This window comes from Coregonus lavaretus (assembly GCF_964263955.1).
Source record: "Coregonus lavaretus genome assembly, chromosome: 24".
Lineage (NCBI taxonomy): Eukaryota > Metazoa > Chordata > Actinopteri > Salmoniformes > Salmonidae > Coregonus > Coregonus lavaretus.
Window position 1 is genome coordinate 30,806,505 of NC_140011.1, and position 16,883 is coordinate 30,823,387.

A 16,883-nucleotide genomic window follows, 5' to 3' on the forward strand; every position below is an offset into this window, starting at 1 on the left:
AAGCTCTGTCAGGTTGGATGTGGAGCGTCGCTGCACAGCTATTTTCAGGTCTCTCCAGAGATATTAGATCGGGTTCAGGTCCGAGCTCTGGCTGGGCCACTCAAGGACATTCAGAGACTTGTCCCAAAGCCACTCCTGCATTTTCTTGGCTGTGTGCTTAGGGTCGTTGTCCTGTTGGAAGGTAAACCTTCGCCCCAGTCTGAGGTCCTGACCACTCTGGAGCAGGTTTTCATCAAGGATCTCTCTGTACTTTGCTCCTTTCATCTTTCCCTCGATCCTGACTAGTCTCTCAGTCACTGCTGCTGAAAAACATCCCCACAGCATGATGCTGCCACCACCATGCTTCACCGTAGGGATGGTGCAAGGTTTCCTCCAGACGTGATGCTTGGCATTCAGGCCATAGAGTTCAATCTTGGTTTCATCAGACCAGAGAATCTTGTTTCTCATGGTCTGAGAGTCTTTAGGTGCCTTTTGGCAAACTCCAAGCGGGCTGTCATGTGTGTTTTACTGAGGAGTGGTTTCCGTCTGGCCACTCTACCATAAAGGCCTTGATTGGTGGAGTGCTGCAGAGATGGTTGTCCTTCTGGAAGGTTCTCCCATCTCCACAGAGGAACTCTGGAGTACTGTCAGAGTGACCATCGGGTTCTTGGTCACCTCCCTGACCAAGGCCCTTCTCCCCCGATTGCTCAGTTTGGCCGGGCGGCCAGATCTAGGAAGAGTCTTGCTGGTTCCAAACTTCTTCCATTTAATAATGATGGAGACCACTGTGTTCTTGGGGACCTTCAATGCTGTAGATCTTTTGTGGTACCCTTCCCCAGATCTGTGCCTCGACACAATCCTGTCTCGGAGCTCTACGGACAATTCCTTCAACCGCATGGCTTGGTTTTTGCACTGTCAACTGTGGGACCTTATATAGACAGGTGTGTGCCTTTCCAAATCATGTCCAATTAATTGAATTTACCACAGGTGGACTCCAATCAAGTTGTAGAAACATCTCAAGGATGATCTATGGAAACAGGATGCACCTGAGCTCAATTTTGAGTCTCATAGCAAAGGGTCTGAATAGTTATGTAAATAAGGTATTTCTGTTTTAAATTTTTTATACATAACCAGTTTTCTGTTTGTCATTATGGGGTATTCTGTGTAGATTAATAAGGAAATAAAGTAATTTAATCAAGTTTAGAATAAGGCTGTAACGTAACAAAATGTGGAAAAAGTCAAGGGGTCTGAATACTTTCCAAATGTGCTCTGTATTACAAACTTACCCTGTGATCAAATAAGGATGGAATCAGCAGAGGCAACTCTTGTCCTAAAGCGCAGCAAACCTCACACATTTGTACCTGTCTCCAGGTCTGTCTGTCTGTCTGTCTGTCTGTCTGTCTGTCTGTCTGTCTGTCTGTCTGTCTGTCTGTCTGTCTGTCTGTCTGTCTGTCTGTGTAGCTGTCAGTCCCTGAGATGCAGTAATGTTATGCTCATAGGGCTTGAATGAGTCCAGCTGAACTGGCTCTGTGCTGGGGCTGATGACAGGGGCTTCATTTAGCCCTCTGGTGGGTCTGAGGGAGGGAGAGGGCTTCTGTGCAGAGAGAGGGCTCCTTCACAATGGAGGGGATAGAGAAGGAGATGAAGGGGTGCTTTGTGCCCTGGAGAGGAGGATCTGTTCGGGATAATTCAGTTCCTCATACCCGTAGATCCGGAGCGGTCCCCCTGTCACAACCCCCTTCCAACCCCATGGCTGTCGGAAACAACGTGACTCCCTTAACGATACCCCTCTTGTGTGAATGCCTTTGAAATGTCAGAGAGAAGGCTCCACTCTGTCACCTCAGGTGATTGGGTCACATGCTCACCTCAGGTGTTTGGTTCACATGCTCACTTCTCTGTGGAGACGGTGCTGAAAAGTGATAGATGTGAGGGTGCATTCTTTGGTTTCTCACAGACAGTCTATTTCAGCAGAGTGAGTTGAATCACCTCCCCCCCATACCATTGCCTCAGAGTGGGGTCATGTGCCAGATTTGATCATATCCTATCACAGTGTTACGTAGCTGTTCCTGCTAACACCCTGAAACCCATGGGGTTAGGTGGGGCATGCGTCTCTCGGGCCAGGGGGATGAAGCGGAGCGATGCTGCTGAAAGAGAGGATATCCCTGGACAGGAACCCTTACCATGCCCCAGCCGCCTCTTGTCTGTCCTGCCTGGCCTGCTGACTCTATCCTGTCCACTGAGGTCCATCACCCTCCAGAGAGGGAGGAGGGGTGAGTGGTGAGGGGGAGGGGTAAGGCAGGCAGGCAGCAGGAAGGCAGGGGTCCTCCAAGACGCTCCAGGGGTAATCTCCCCATCCCGACACAGCACAGCCAGGTCTGGCCCCAGGTCCGGTTTGTGGCCTGGGCTACCTTCTCCCCATTGTTCAGATGGAAGAGAAATGTGCATACACTTCCTATGGATCTGTTTTTGTCTGGTTTCTTTTGCTCTGATTTAGGACAGCTGGAGATGTGTTTAATGTATGACTTGCCTGTTTTAATAGCATTACCCCATTGTGAAAGTTGGCTGGAGTCACTCATAGCAGGTAGAGCAGTTGTGGAGGTCTGTTGTGAGGGAAGGGTGTTTGTCTGAAATGGCTCATCTCCTAAACAAGGGTTTGAAGAGGGCCATTTAAATTTCACCGTTATTGCCCATAAGGACGTCAAGGTGGTTTTCACAGCTCACATGCAAACCACAGCCTTATTCACAACTATTGTAAAAAGACACTCCTGCTAACAACAACATGTCAACATAGGAAGGAACTCTTATTTGACCCACAGTGTGCTGTGGTTGGTAAATATTCATGGGAGTTTTCCTGGGTGTGGTAACACCTCCCATACAGTCTATCAGGGGCATTTCCACTTTCCACATGTCCACTGATGATAGCCATTAGGGTAAAGGAGATCATAACTAGGCCACTACAATTCTACTACTCTCCCCTAGTCTAATGACATTCTGTGGTACAGTTGAAGTCGGAAGTTTACATACACCTTAGCCAAATACATTTAAACTCAGTTTTTCACAATTTCTGACATTTAATCCTAGTAAAAATTCCCTGTCTTAGGTCAGTTAGGATCACCACTTTATTTTCATAATGTGAAATGTCAGAATAATAGTAGAGAGAATGACCCATTTGCGACCAAGCTTTAACTTCCTGACTGATGTCTTGAGATGTTGCTTCAATATATCCACATAATTTTCCTTCCTCATGATGCCATCTATTTTGTGAAGTGCACCAGTCCCTCCTGCAGCAAAGCACCCCCACAGCATGATGCTGCCACCCCCGTGCTTCACGGTTGGGATTGTGTTCTTCAGCTTGCAAGTAACCCCCTTTTTCCTCCAAACATAACAATGGTCATTTTGCCAAACAGTTATATTTTGTTTCATCCGACCAGAGGACATTTCTCCAAAAAGTACGATCTTTGTCCCCATGTGCAGTTGCAAACCGTAGTCTGGCTTTTTTATGGCGGTTTTGGAGCAGTGGCTTCTTCCTTGCTGAGCGGCCTTTCAGGTTATGTCGATATAGGACTCGTTTTACTGTGGATATAGATACTTTTGTACCTGTTTCCTCCAGCATCTTTGCTGTTGTTCTGGGATTGATTTGCACTTTTTGCACCAAAGTACATTCATCTCTAGGAGGCAGAACGCGTCTCCTTCCTGAGCGGTATGACGGCTGCGTGCTCCAATGGTGTTTATACTTGCGTACTATTGTTTGTACAGATGAACATGGTACCTTCAGGCGTTTGGAAATTGCTCCCAAGGATGAACCAGACTTGTGGAGGTCTACCATTTTTTTTCTGAGGTCTTGGCTGATTTCTTTTGATTTTCCCATGATGTCAAGCAAAGAGGCACTGAGTTTGAAGGTAGGCCTTGAAATACATCCACAGGTACACCTCCAATTGACTCAAATTATGTCAATTAGCCTATCAGAAGCTTCTAAAACCATGACATCATTTTCTGGAATTTTCCAAGCTGTTTAAAGGCAAAGTCTACTTAGTCTACAGTGAATTATGTATTAAGTTAAATAATCTGTCTGTAAACAATTGTTGGAAAAATTACTTGTGTCATGCACAAAATAGATGTCCTAACCGACTTGCCAAAACTATAGTTTGTTAACAAGAAATATGTGGAGTGGTTGAAAAACGAGTTTTAATGACTCCAACCTAAGTGTAACCTAAGTGTAACTTCCGACTTCAACTGTATATTCAATAGCCTGCCTATTTTCTAAAGGTGAAAGGATTTCTATGCTGTTTGAAAATGTTCTATGTTGTTTGACATTTTACTAAGTCTGAGGATGCCTTTGCAGCTTGTGTGTACTGTGTATTTGCCATCATTTGTATTCCATTGGAAATGGGTGACTTGATATAGGTAAGGCAGAGTGAAATTCAAAGTCTTATATTTTACTGCTGGTGTTGTATTTACCACTCAAACTTCTATTTTAAATGTTTTCAAGTAGTATAAGTACCATTGATGTTTGCCTTTACCCAGGTAGGGGCTACATTGGTTGGCAAGATGTCTCAGTGGGGTGTTGATGTGTTTATCTTGCAAACAAAAAAGATTAAAGATCAGTAACACCAGTGTCACTGCAGATCTGTGTCTGTATGCCTTGATCAATAGCTACAATATACATCGTACAGTGTTCATTTTCTCGCCTGTCAGAAAAAATACAGTTGTTCATACTGGTGCCACAATCTCAAATTATTCTGTTTGCTACAGTGTCAGCAAAGCTATGTCGAGAACCTAAGACTAAGACCTTTGTGGGTCTACAGTAGGGTAGCCATTTAACATTTGAGCTACACCGGAGTAAGCAGCAGCTATGTAAAAAAATATGTTGAAAATCTCGCACATGCATAAAATCTTCATACCTTCAGCTATTGGAAAGAGGGTTCCAGAGAATTCAGATCCACAGCCACTTGAGGTAATGTCCCTTTGAAAAGAAAAACTCTGCCTCTGTCTTTCTCTCCTTGTTCGATTGAGATGTCTGTCTGTACAGTCATTTTGTGAACTTTTTTGTCATCCAATGCAAAGTCCATTAAGAGAATCAAATGAGAGGGGTTTTGAATGGGAAATCCCATGGTACGGCTGCTGTCATAAATATAGGCCCACTTGAATCTCACACACTGTTATTACATGGGAATGTTGATTTGAAATCTCTTGTGTAATCTATTTTGAAAAGTACTCTACGGCGTACCATTCATGCCATCTCACACAGGGACCAGAGGGGTGCAGGGAACATACAAACAAATGTTTTTCATGTTACTATGGCTAAATGCCCTCTCTAGCTCAAAGAGAAACCATGTTGCCCAGCATATGCAAGGTTCAGGCCGTGAAATCTGTACAATATGATCAAATTACTTGAAAACCTCAGAGCATAATCTATTCAGATTGTCTTTCACACTTTTCTTTGACCCATGTGGCGTCGGCAGATGGGGTCATGTTTTTACATGGTGAGCGATGCCTGGTGTGTCTGATGTGTGACGGGTGAAATCTCCTGTCTGATAAATTATCTAACCTGTATCAGACATGAGATTAGTTCATAGTGTAGCAGTGATTTCAATCTGTCTGTGAGCCTGCGTTCTGTGTGGTGAGTTTAGCTTGCATGAGGATCTGGAGTTTATAAGACAAAGGAGGAAGAGGCAGAATAAACGTGTTTGCATTTGTTGGGCTTCTGAAACATGCAGAGAATTCCATGACGAGGAATTCCAACATGGTGGTATAATGACAGAGAGCACGTTTGGGTTGTAGATTAGAGACAGGGATGAGGTTTTCTAATTTGGAAGAGTTTTACTGGTGTCTGTACATTTGAGACAATGAGAAATAAACAACAGACAGAGAAAAAACGTATAACAGGCCTCCAGGGCCACACTTTAACTGTTTAATCAGGTTCAGGCTCCTCCAAGCCCAATCTATCCTGTCAACAAAGGCAAATATTGTCTCACAGGAGGAGTGTGGTGTCTATAAGTGACCCAGGATTAGTAGCCCACTCCTCCTATCCCCCCTACTGTCACTGATTATATCCTGAGAAAAAGCTCATTACAGCCAAATCAGTTAATCATGGGGATTGTCTCTTACAGGTCAACAACCCACCATACGCACAGCGCTTGTTTGCAAATGACTCGTACAGTATTTACATTATAGTTATTGGCTTGAACTGGATTCAGTGCAAAGCATCCCAACAATGGAACAATGAGTTGATAATGGTACACTACAATATTGCCATTTATTACATGTTTTATTTTCAAATAAGCTACTAAAGCTTACATGTTACTTGAGGGAGTGAGGGAGAGATGTGGTAGCATGGTTGCAGTGGTTTACATAATCAACATGTAAGTTCTCTGAGAAGATTGTCCTCTGTAAGTTTATACTCTATGTCCAACAAGTCTTCAACAAATTTCTGCCGCAAATGAGCAAAGAAATAAACAAGTTGGAGGGGGAAATAGAACTCAAACATGTATTTCCTTTAGACAGCTTTGATTATGGTCTGACTGCACACAATGGGAGGTTGACTGCCACCCTTCAACCCTGTGTGCTAACAGGAAAAAGCACATTCTACTGAATAGTGTTTCCATGACATCATAACCAGCAACAGAGTGACACGAAGATTTTAGTTAAAAAGAAACCTTTTTATTATAAATCATGCACATAAAAGCATTATACAGCATGTATTCACATCTTTGTCAACTAAAGACATGTTAATTCATGCCTTCTCCAATCCTAATTCAATAAACACACATACAAACACACACACTCACACACACACGAATTTCATCTGTCAGAGCAGTCACCTATTAGTTAGCTCTTCTCCCCCTCGACAACATTTGTCAGCTGCCATCTGTCCGTCTGGAACCCCCACTCTCCATGCCCTTGTCTCCCCTTCCAACCCTTTAATCAAGCGGCAACAACTTTCTTTGACTGGCTGACTGGGGCAGATAAGACTAATGGGGTCTCACCTCTTTCCAATCAGCAAGTGCTTACAAAATAAAAACAAGAACAGCATGGTACAAATGCATGAATAATATATTCCGCCAGTGTTAAAAACCAGAGCCTTGGGACCCCCATCCAAGAGCTTGCCTTAAGTCCACACAAGACACCAGGAGAACAATATGAGCTGCTTTGTCCTTTTGAAATACATTCAACTCTGTCCAAAATGTCGGGTCTGGTTTGCATCACCCTGGCATGGAGCTTGGTCCCCTGTATCAAGCAGTTCAAGGGGTTTGGACAAACTTCCCAATGACTGAGAGTGAGCTTGGAGGATGTTAATGACTCTATCAGTTTCCTCAGTCACTCAGTCCGCAGTCCACATGTATGGGGCAGGCGGAAGATGACACCCCCAGGAACTGACTGGATAGGTAATGATATCATACACCTCTGAAGTCTTAGATTTACCTGCAGTGTTCAGGTGAAGGTGGAGGCAGGACAGGGCAGCTGGGGACCCGTTCCCCCTGGCTGGCATCCCTCTCCCGTGCCCTGACCACAGCACAAACATCACATCTTAGTGGCCAGCGACTGGGCCTCTGTCTTCTGGGAGGACAGGGAGCTATTGGGGCTGGCGTGCATGGCCTTCTTCAGGTTGAGCAGACAGAGGCACTGGGAGCGGAAGCGCAGATCGAAGAAGGCATACAGGAAGGGATTGAGGCAGCTGTTGACGTAGGCTAGGCAGGTAGCGTAAGGGTGGGCCAGCAGGAGGAAGCGGAGGAAAGCACAGGTGTTTGGAGCCAGGTTCAGGTAGGAGAGGGAATCAGCGCTCTTCAGCATGTGGAAGGGCATCCAGCAGGCAGCAAACACAAGCACCAGGGTGGTGATGATTTTCAGTAGACGCCGCTTCCTCTGGTCCTCCTTACGCAGACTGTTGAAGTGACGTGTCACAGTGCAGCCGATGAAGCAGTAGCACACCATCATGGCCAGGAAGGGCAGGAGGAAGCCCAAGACAGAGGAGGAGATGCTGAGCCATGCGATCCACATGGACTCCTGCTGCTTCAATACATTTGATTGATTGATTGTTTGATTGTCCCCACCCAACACCAGGCTGAAGTCCATGCCACAGGAGATGCGGTCGCTGTTCTCGTCGTACTTCGTGGTGCGGAAGATGAGGGTGGGGGCGGCCAGCAGGCCAGAGAGGAGCCAGATGGCCGTCAGGGAGGACTGCATGTGGCCACGGGTACACAGCTGGGTGCTGGACAGAGAGTGCACGATGGCTAGGTAGCGGTCAAAGCTCATGGCGGTGAGGCAGAAGACGCTGGCGTACATGTTGAGCAGCACCACGTAGCTGCTGATCTTGCAGAGGGCCACACCGAAGGGCCAGTGGTAGCCTAGCGCAGTATACACTGCCCACAGTGGCAGAGTCAGCACGAAGGTCAGGTCAGCCATGGCCAGGTTGCCTATGTAGATGTCTGCTGTCCGACGCTTGGCCTGAGACCTCCACACAGTGAAGATGACCACGCCGTTGCCAGAGAGACCCAGGATGAAGATGAGCATGTAGAGGACTGGGATGACCGAGTAGGACGGCTCCCACTCAGAGTAGTCACACATGGTGCTGTTCTCCTGCTCTTCATAATCATAGTCATAGTAGTCAGGGCTCTCGGTGGTCCACGGCTCCATTCTTTCTTCTCAGAGTATCCTTTCCTTTTCTTCTTTCAAAGTTTGTATTATTTTATCAGTTTAAATCATTTAGATCTAATGTATCAGTCAAATGTATGAAGCAATTAGAAACGTAGTCCAAATCGGTGTGCAAGAAGTTCAGAAAAAGCACGAGTTTCAAATTAGTTCCTGCTCAGTTGAGGGCAATTTTAGGTCTGGTGTCACAGTGCCGGGCAGGCTGCCTTTTTAAAGCAGTTCTGCACACACCCCTCTGTCCCTCCTCCTAGGCTAATCCCAGCACACCCAACGCCCCTTTCCCATACGCTCTCGCTCTTTTACCAGCAACCATTCCCCCCGTGACTCCTTCACATGCGCTTGTGAAGATAACTCTCCAATAGCTGGTAGGCAGGGCTCAATTAAAAAGCGAAACTGTAAGAAACACTATTGCAACTCTCATGAAGCACACTTTTACGATGTAGCCTATTTGTGAGAGCGCATCTCGTGGATCTGCCACACATTTTACAGCCTTCAGAATTCATAAGAATTAGAATTTAATTAATATTGAATTGATTTTAACGCCATTCGTTTTCTTGTCTGTCTCGGCAAGCCAGGACATGCCACTAGTCTAAAATTAGACAATTACAATAATAAAGTGACGGCATTTGAAGGGAAACCACTGCTAATCTGGCAATTGTACATCCAAATTAGAATATACATTTCCATGTCAAGGATCGCACAATAGTGGAGGTGCATAAAGATGGTGGCCCCCATGCACTTACCACAAATTCCTAATTTTGCTAGTTCGCTGTATTGTACATTGCTCTCTGTTAGTCTTTTTTGTAAGGTCATTAGCAGAGTATACATGATCCCAATTTTAGTTTTAAGACGCCGCCGGCAACTAGAAAAACCGAAAAAGTTTATGCTGATTTATTGGCACATTGAACATACAGTGGGGAAAAAAAGTATTTAGTCAGCCACCAATTGTGCAAGTTCTCCCACTTAAAAAGATGAGAGAGGCCTGTAATTTTCATCATAGGTACACGTCAACTATGACAGACAAAATGAGAGAAAAAAAATCCCGAAAATCACATTGTAGGATTTTTAATGAATTTATTTGCAAATTATGGTGGAAAATAAGTATTTGGTCAATAACAAAAGTTTCTCAATACTTTGTTATACAGTATACCCTTTGTTGGCAATGACACAGGTCAAACGTTTTCTGTAAGTCTTCACAAGGTTTTCACACACTGTTGCTGGTATTTTGGCCCATTCCTCCATGCAGATCTCCTCTAGAGCAATGATGTTTTGGGGCTGTCGCTGGGCAACACAGACTTTCAACTCCCTCCAAAGATATTCTATGGGGTTGAGATCTGGAGACTGGCTAGGCCACTCCAGGACCTTAAAATTCTTCTTACGAAGCCACTCCTTCGTTGCCCGGGCGGTGTGTTTGGGATCATTGTCATGCTGAAAGACCCAGCCACGTTTCATCTTTAATGCCCTTGCTGATGGAAGGAGGTTTTCACTCAAAATCTCACGATACATGGCCCCATTCATTCTTTCCTTTACACGGATCAGTCGTCCTGGTCCCTTTGCAGAAAAACAGCCCCAAAGCATGATGTTTCCACCCCCATGCTTCACAGTAGGTATGGTGTTCTTTGGATGCAACTCAGCATTCTTTGTCCTCCAAACACGACGAGTTGAGTTTTTACCAAAAAGTTCTATTTTGGTTTCATCTGACCATATGACATTCTCCCAATCCTCTTGTGGATCATCCAAATGCACTCTAGCAAACTTCAGATGGGCCTGGACATGTACTGGCTTAAGCAGGGGGACACGTCTGGCACTGCAGGATTTGAGTCCCTGGCGGCATAGTGTGTTACTGATGGTAGGCTTTGTTACTTTGGTCCCAGCTCTCAGCAGGTCATTCACTAGGTCCCCCCGTGTGGTTCTGGGATTTATGCTCACCGTTCTTGTGATCATTTTGACCCCACGGGGTGAGATCTTGCGTGGAGCCCCAGATCGAGGGAGATTATCAGTGGTCTTGTATGTCTTCCATTTCCTAATAATTGCTCCCACAGTTGATTTCTTCAAACCAAGCTGCTTACCTATTGCAGATTCAGTCTTCCCAGCCTGGTGCAGGTCTACAATTTTGTTTCTAGTGTCCTTTGACAGCTCTTTGGTCTTGGCCATAGTGGAGTTTGGAGTGTGACTGTTTGAGGTTGTGGACAGGTGTCTTTTATACTGATAACAAGTTCAAACAGGTGCCATTAATACAGATGACGAGTGGAGGACAGAGGAGCCTCTTAAAGAAGAAGTTACAGGTCTGTGAGAGCCAGAAATCTTGCTTGTTTGTAGGTGACCAAATACTTATTTTCCACCATAATTTGCAAATAAATTCATTAAAAATCCTACAATGTGATTTTCGGGATTTTTTTTCCTCAATTTGTCTGTCATAGTTGACGTGTACCTGTGATGAAAATTACAGGCCTCTCTCATCTTTTTAAGTGGGAGAACTTGCACAATTGGTGGCTGACTAAATACTTTTTTTCCCCACTGTATCGCTCGCCGTAGTTTAAAAACTCTGTGTGGATAGTGCTAAAACAATGATGTCATATCAGAATTTTGCCATCTTTATGCACATTTGCCATTGCAAAGGACTGCTTGTTCAAACATGTTGCTTGTATCGTGTGTCAAATGAAATATTCTGTTATTACTGCAGTGCTATATGTGTATAACACAATATTTAACAGAATAAATGTTAATAAATGATCAATTATCATGGTCTAGCAAATAAACATTGATGGAGAAAATTATCTCATAAAATATTACATTATAAATATTCTGTTCTCTTTTAAATGGGAATTTGTTGATCTGCATGAAATAAGACCGAAAAGGGTCTTGGCCTATGTTGTACATATACTGTATTATGTACAGTAAATGTTTAGCTTACTGTTTTCTTATCTGACCATTAGATGTCCTTGCGTGGGGTCTACCCTATCAGGATGGGGTCTGCCCTATCAGGGTGGGGTCAGCCCTATGTTAGTCCTAAAGAACAAGAAAATATGATTTATTATAATTTACCCAAAATACAACCCCAAGATGCAGCATACTTTTTGGATATAGGCAGCCAGGAAGACTTGGTCTGTGAGGGCTCATCAGCTCAGACATATTCCCACATCTCATTCCAAAATCATGGGCATTAATATGGAGTTGGTCCCCCTTTGCTGCTATTACATCCTCTACTCTTCTGGGAAGGCTTTCCACTAGATGTTGGAACATTGCTGCGGGGACTTGCTTCCATTCAGCCACAAGAGCATTAGTGAGGTCGGGCACTGATGTTGGGCGATTAGGCCTGCCTCGCAGTCGGCGTTCCAATTCATCCCAAAGGTGTTCGATGGGGTTGAGGTCAGGGCTCTGTGCAGGTCAGTCAAGTTCTTCCACACCGATCTCCACAAACCATTTCTGTATGGACCTCGTTTTGTGCACGGGGGCATTGTCATGCTGAAACAGGAAAGGGCCTTCCCCAAACTGTTGCCACAAAGTTGGAAGCACAGAATCATCTAGAATGTAATTGTATGCTGTAACGTTAAGATTTCCCTTCACTGGAACTAAGGAGCATAGCCTGAACCATGAAAAACAGCCCCGGACCATTATTCCTCCTCCACCAAACTTTACATTTGGCACTATGCATTGGGGCAGGTAGCGTTCTCCTGGCATCCGCCAAACCCAGATCCGTCCGTTGGACTGCCAGATGGTGAAGCGTGATTCATCACTCCAAAGAATGCCTTTCCACTGCTCCAGAGTCCAATGGCGGCGAGCTTTACACCACTCCAGCCAACGCTTGGCATTGCACATGGTGATCTTAGGCTTATGTGCGGCTGCTCGGCCATGGAAACCCATTTCATGAAGCTCCCGACAAACAGTTATTGTACTGACGTTGCTTCCAGAGACCGTTGGGAACTCGGTAGTGAGTGTTGCAACCGAGGACAGACTATTTTTACGCGGTACGTGCTTCAGCACTCGCCGGTCCCATTCTGTGAGCTTGTGTGGCCTACCACTTCACGGCTGAGCCGTTGTTGCTCCTAGACATTTCCACTTCACAATAACAGTGAATGTTTTCAACTCTCTCTCTATACCACACCTGCTATTTCAGCCTCTAAATGCCCGGCTATGAAAAGCCAAGTGCCATTTACTCCTGATGTACTGACCTGTTGCAACCTCTACAACCACTGTGATTATTATTTGAGGTAGATCAGCTTAATATTGCAGATAGATTGTAACTGTCTGCATCACTTCCAATCCCCCATGTTTATATATATATATATATATATATATATACATATACATATACACACATACACACACATACATACACACATACATACATACATACATACATACATACATACATACATACATACATACATACATACATACATACATACATACATACATACATACATAAATACATACACATACATATCCTTTAAAAAAATATAAATATTCCCCTTTATTACTTTCCAACCCCACCACCTTTTCCCTACTTGGAGTAAACTAGTAAACAACAATGCTTAGGCCTCTACTTCCAGCTTATACTTACTATATACATTTTATGGACACAGTCAATTTTACAATAATTATATTTTGTTTGTTTTTTCTCCTGAACTTCTTCTACTCTCAACCTCTCTGATCATTTTCATGATATCCATCCGGTTTGCTTCTATATGCCATATCTTTCTAACTGTGCTCTTTCACAAAAGCTCCCAACCCACAACCTATATACTTATTATGGACACAGTATGCTTACATTATTAGTTATCTTGTTATTATTTGTTGTTAGTTGTTAATAGTCCCATCCTTCAATTCCATTCAACACCTCCCATCTATATTTTAACACCATCCATATAGGATTTCTATTTGCCATATATATTTCAACTGTACTGTGATGTCTTATAAAAGTTCTGAACCTTTCTATTCTCATTGTTTCTACAGATTGTGAATTGAAAATAAACATTTTTGCTAAAAGTATTATTATGTTATTGATCGATTGACTATGACTTTTCAGATCACCCAGTAATGCTATCTGCAAGGTTAGCTCCAGGTAAATATTGCAATCCTTTACCCATTCCTGGACCTGTGTCCAAAAACAAGCTACAAATGGACAGTACCAAAACAAATGATCTAATGATTCTGTCTCTTCGCAGCAAAATCTGCAGAGCTGGGAATATTGTATCCCCCATATAAATAACATTCTATTGGTAGCAAGAATTTTATATAATAATTTAAATTGAAAGATTCTAAGTTTTGAATCTGGTGTCGTTTTGCGTATCAGTTCATAAACACTATGCCATGGGATCGGTACGTCAAAAATCTCTTCCCAACTATTTTGCAATCTATATGGGACGGCTGTCAATCCTTTGGTCCTTAAATGAAACTGATATACTTTTTTATTTATCACAGTTTTCCTTAACCAATGATGTTCTTTAATGCAAGGCCGACAGACAAGTTCCTTACTTTCTCCCCCTTCCACTTTCCTCTTCCGTTATTGCGGTAAGGCTGCAATTATTTGGTTGTAATTTTGGGTAGAGCAGACATTTCCATATGTTTTTGTTAGCTGCATGTGCGACATAACTCCACCAGTCCTACCGATGATATCATTTACGAAGATTATACCTTTTTTTTTTTTATTCTGTCAAAAAAAAAAGTTTTTTTGTCAATTAGTATATTTGAGTTTAACCACAATACTTGTTGCATTATTTGTTCTGTTGTTTCTGGAGGATTAAATTGAAATTGCAACCATCTTTCTATGGCTTGTTTTAGAAATAGTGATATTTGGGAGATTATTTCCTTTTCAAATAACTGAAAGTGAGTGGTTGTAATCTGAATAAAGGGAAAAAGGCCATTCTTGAACATAGGGTGAGACAATCTTACTAATTTGCTAGAGAACCAGTTCGGATTTAAGTATAACTTTTGTATGACTGAAGCTTTTAGTGATAGGTCTAATGCTTTAATATTTAATCATTTCTGTCCTCCGAATTCATATTCATTATATAAATAGGCCCGTTTAATTTTGTCTGGCTTGCCGTTCCAAATAAAATGGAATTTTTTTTCTCATATACAGTGGAGATAAAAAGTATTTAGTCAGCCACCAATTGTGCAAGTTCTCCCACTTAAAAAGATGAGAGAGGCCTGTAATTTTCATCATAGGTACACATCAAATATGACAGACAAATTGAGAATTTTTTTTCCAGAAAATCACATTGTAGGATTTTTAATGAATTTATTTGCAAATTATGGTGGAAAATAAGTATTTGGTCACCTACAAACAAGCAACATTTCTGGCTCTCACAGACCTGTAACTTCTTCTTTAAGAGGTTCCTCTGTCCTCCACTCGTTACCTGTATTAATGGCACCTGTTTGAACTTGTTATCAGTATAAAAGACACCTGTCCACAACCTCAAACAGTCACACTCCAAACTCCACTATGGCCAAGACCAAAGAGCTGTCAAAGGACACCAGAAACAAAATTGAAGACCTGCACCAGGCTGGGAAGACTGAATCTGCAATAGGTAAGCAGCTTGGTTTGAAGAAATCAACTGTGAGAGCAATTATTAGGAAATGGAAGACATACAAGACCACTGATAATCTCCCTTGATCTGGGGCTCCACGCAAGATCTCACCCCGTGGGGTCAAAATGATCACAAGAACGGTGAGCAAAAATCCCAGAACCACACGGGGGGACCTAGTGAATGACCTGCAGAGAGCTGGGACCAAAGTAACAAAGCCTACCATCAGTAACACAGTACGCCGCCAGGGACTCAAATCCTGCAGTGTCCCCCTGCTTAAGCCAGTACATGTCCAGGCCCGTCTGAAGTTTGCTAGAGTGCATTTGGATGATCCAGAAGAGGATTGGGAGAATGTCATATGGTCAGATGAAACCAAAATAGAACTTTTTGGTAAAAACTCAACTCGTCGTGTTTGGAGGACAAAGAATGCTGAGTTGCATCCAAAGAACACCATACCTACTGTGAAGCATGGGGGTGGAAACATCATGCTTTGGGGCTGTTTTTCTGCAAAGGGACCAGGACGACTGATCCGTGTAAAGGAAAGAATGAATGGGGCCATGTATCGTGAGATTTTGAGTGAAAACCTTCCATCAGCAAGGGCATTGAAGATGAAACGTGGCTGGGTCTTTCAGCATGACAATGATCCCAAACACACCGCCCGGGCAACGAAGGAGTGGCTTCGTAAGAAGCATTTCAAAGTCCTGGAGTGGCCTAGCCAGTCTCCAGATCTCAACCCCATAGAAAATCTTTGGAGGGAGTTGAAAGTCCGTGTTTCCCAGCGACAGCCCCAAAACATCACTGCTCTAGAGGAGATCTGCATGGAGGAATGGGCCAAAATACCAGCAACAGTGTGTGAAAACCTTGTGAAGACTTACAGAAAACGTTTGACCTGTGTCATTGCCAACAAAGGGTATATAACAAAGTATTGAGAAACTTTTGTTATTGACCAAATACTTATTTTCCACCATAATTTGCAAATAAATTCATTAAAAATCCTACAATGTGATTTTCTGGATTTTTCTTTCTGATTTTGTCTGTCATAGTTGACATGTACCTATGATGAAAATTACAGGCCTCTCTCATCTTTTTAAGTGGGAGAACTTGCACAATTGGTGGCTGACTAAATACTTTTTTCCCCCACTGTAATTAAAAAAACTGTTCGCTTTTCATAAATACATTTGATTGATTGATTATAAATAAATGTGATTGATTGATTTCTCCCTCTGCTCTTTCTCCTAACCCACTCTCTCTCCTCAGAGCTGTCTCCTGAGTTCTCTTGCAGGACATTTGGCAGCTCGGAGCAGGAAAGGAGCAGAGTGAGTTGAGTCAAAGCAAGCTTCCCCTGTTCTAATGGGGCTCTATTTATATTTGAGGTTGTGTTTTGTGCAGCATTGTAGGGGCGTTGGGAGGATATGCTGGTCAAGGCCGTGAAATCTAAAGTTAAATAAAATATTACACGTAATGCCATTCACACCCACCCACCATCCAGCACCATAGACTTTATCAACACTAACGAGCAGATAGGCTAATTTGACAGAAATCAGAGATAAGAAACAGATGGCTAAGGCTGATGATTAACATGAATGACAACTTCCAATCTTCCTATGTCCATTGCAATGTTGCCCAATGTGTTGACCCATGTAGCCCTGAAAGATTCACTGAAATGCAAAGGAATTCTACGTTTTCATTTTGTCAGTCAGTGTGAGCTTAGTTCTGTTTTTCCAA

At 43.2% G+C, this 16,883-nt stretch overlaps 1 protein-coding gene across 1 annotated transcript; it reads right to left on the reverse strand.

Annotated features, from left to right (window-relative positions):
* Nucleotides 1–7,417: 7,417 nt before the first annotated feature.
* On the reverse strand, nucleotides 7,418–8,613 carry LOC311099313 (apelin receptor B-like; the record flags this gene model as incomplete). Its single annotated transcript, XM_084140038.1, has 1 exon — nucleotides 7,418–8,613. The coding sequence occupies one exon, from the start codon at nucleotides 8,611–8,613 to the stop codon at nucleotides 7,501–7,503; it is 1,113 nt and encodes a 370-aa protein (XP_083996164.1). The 3' UTR covers nucleotides 7,418–7,500.
* Between the last annotated feature and the right edge of the window lie 8,270 nt (nucleotides 8,614–16,883).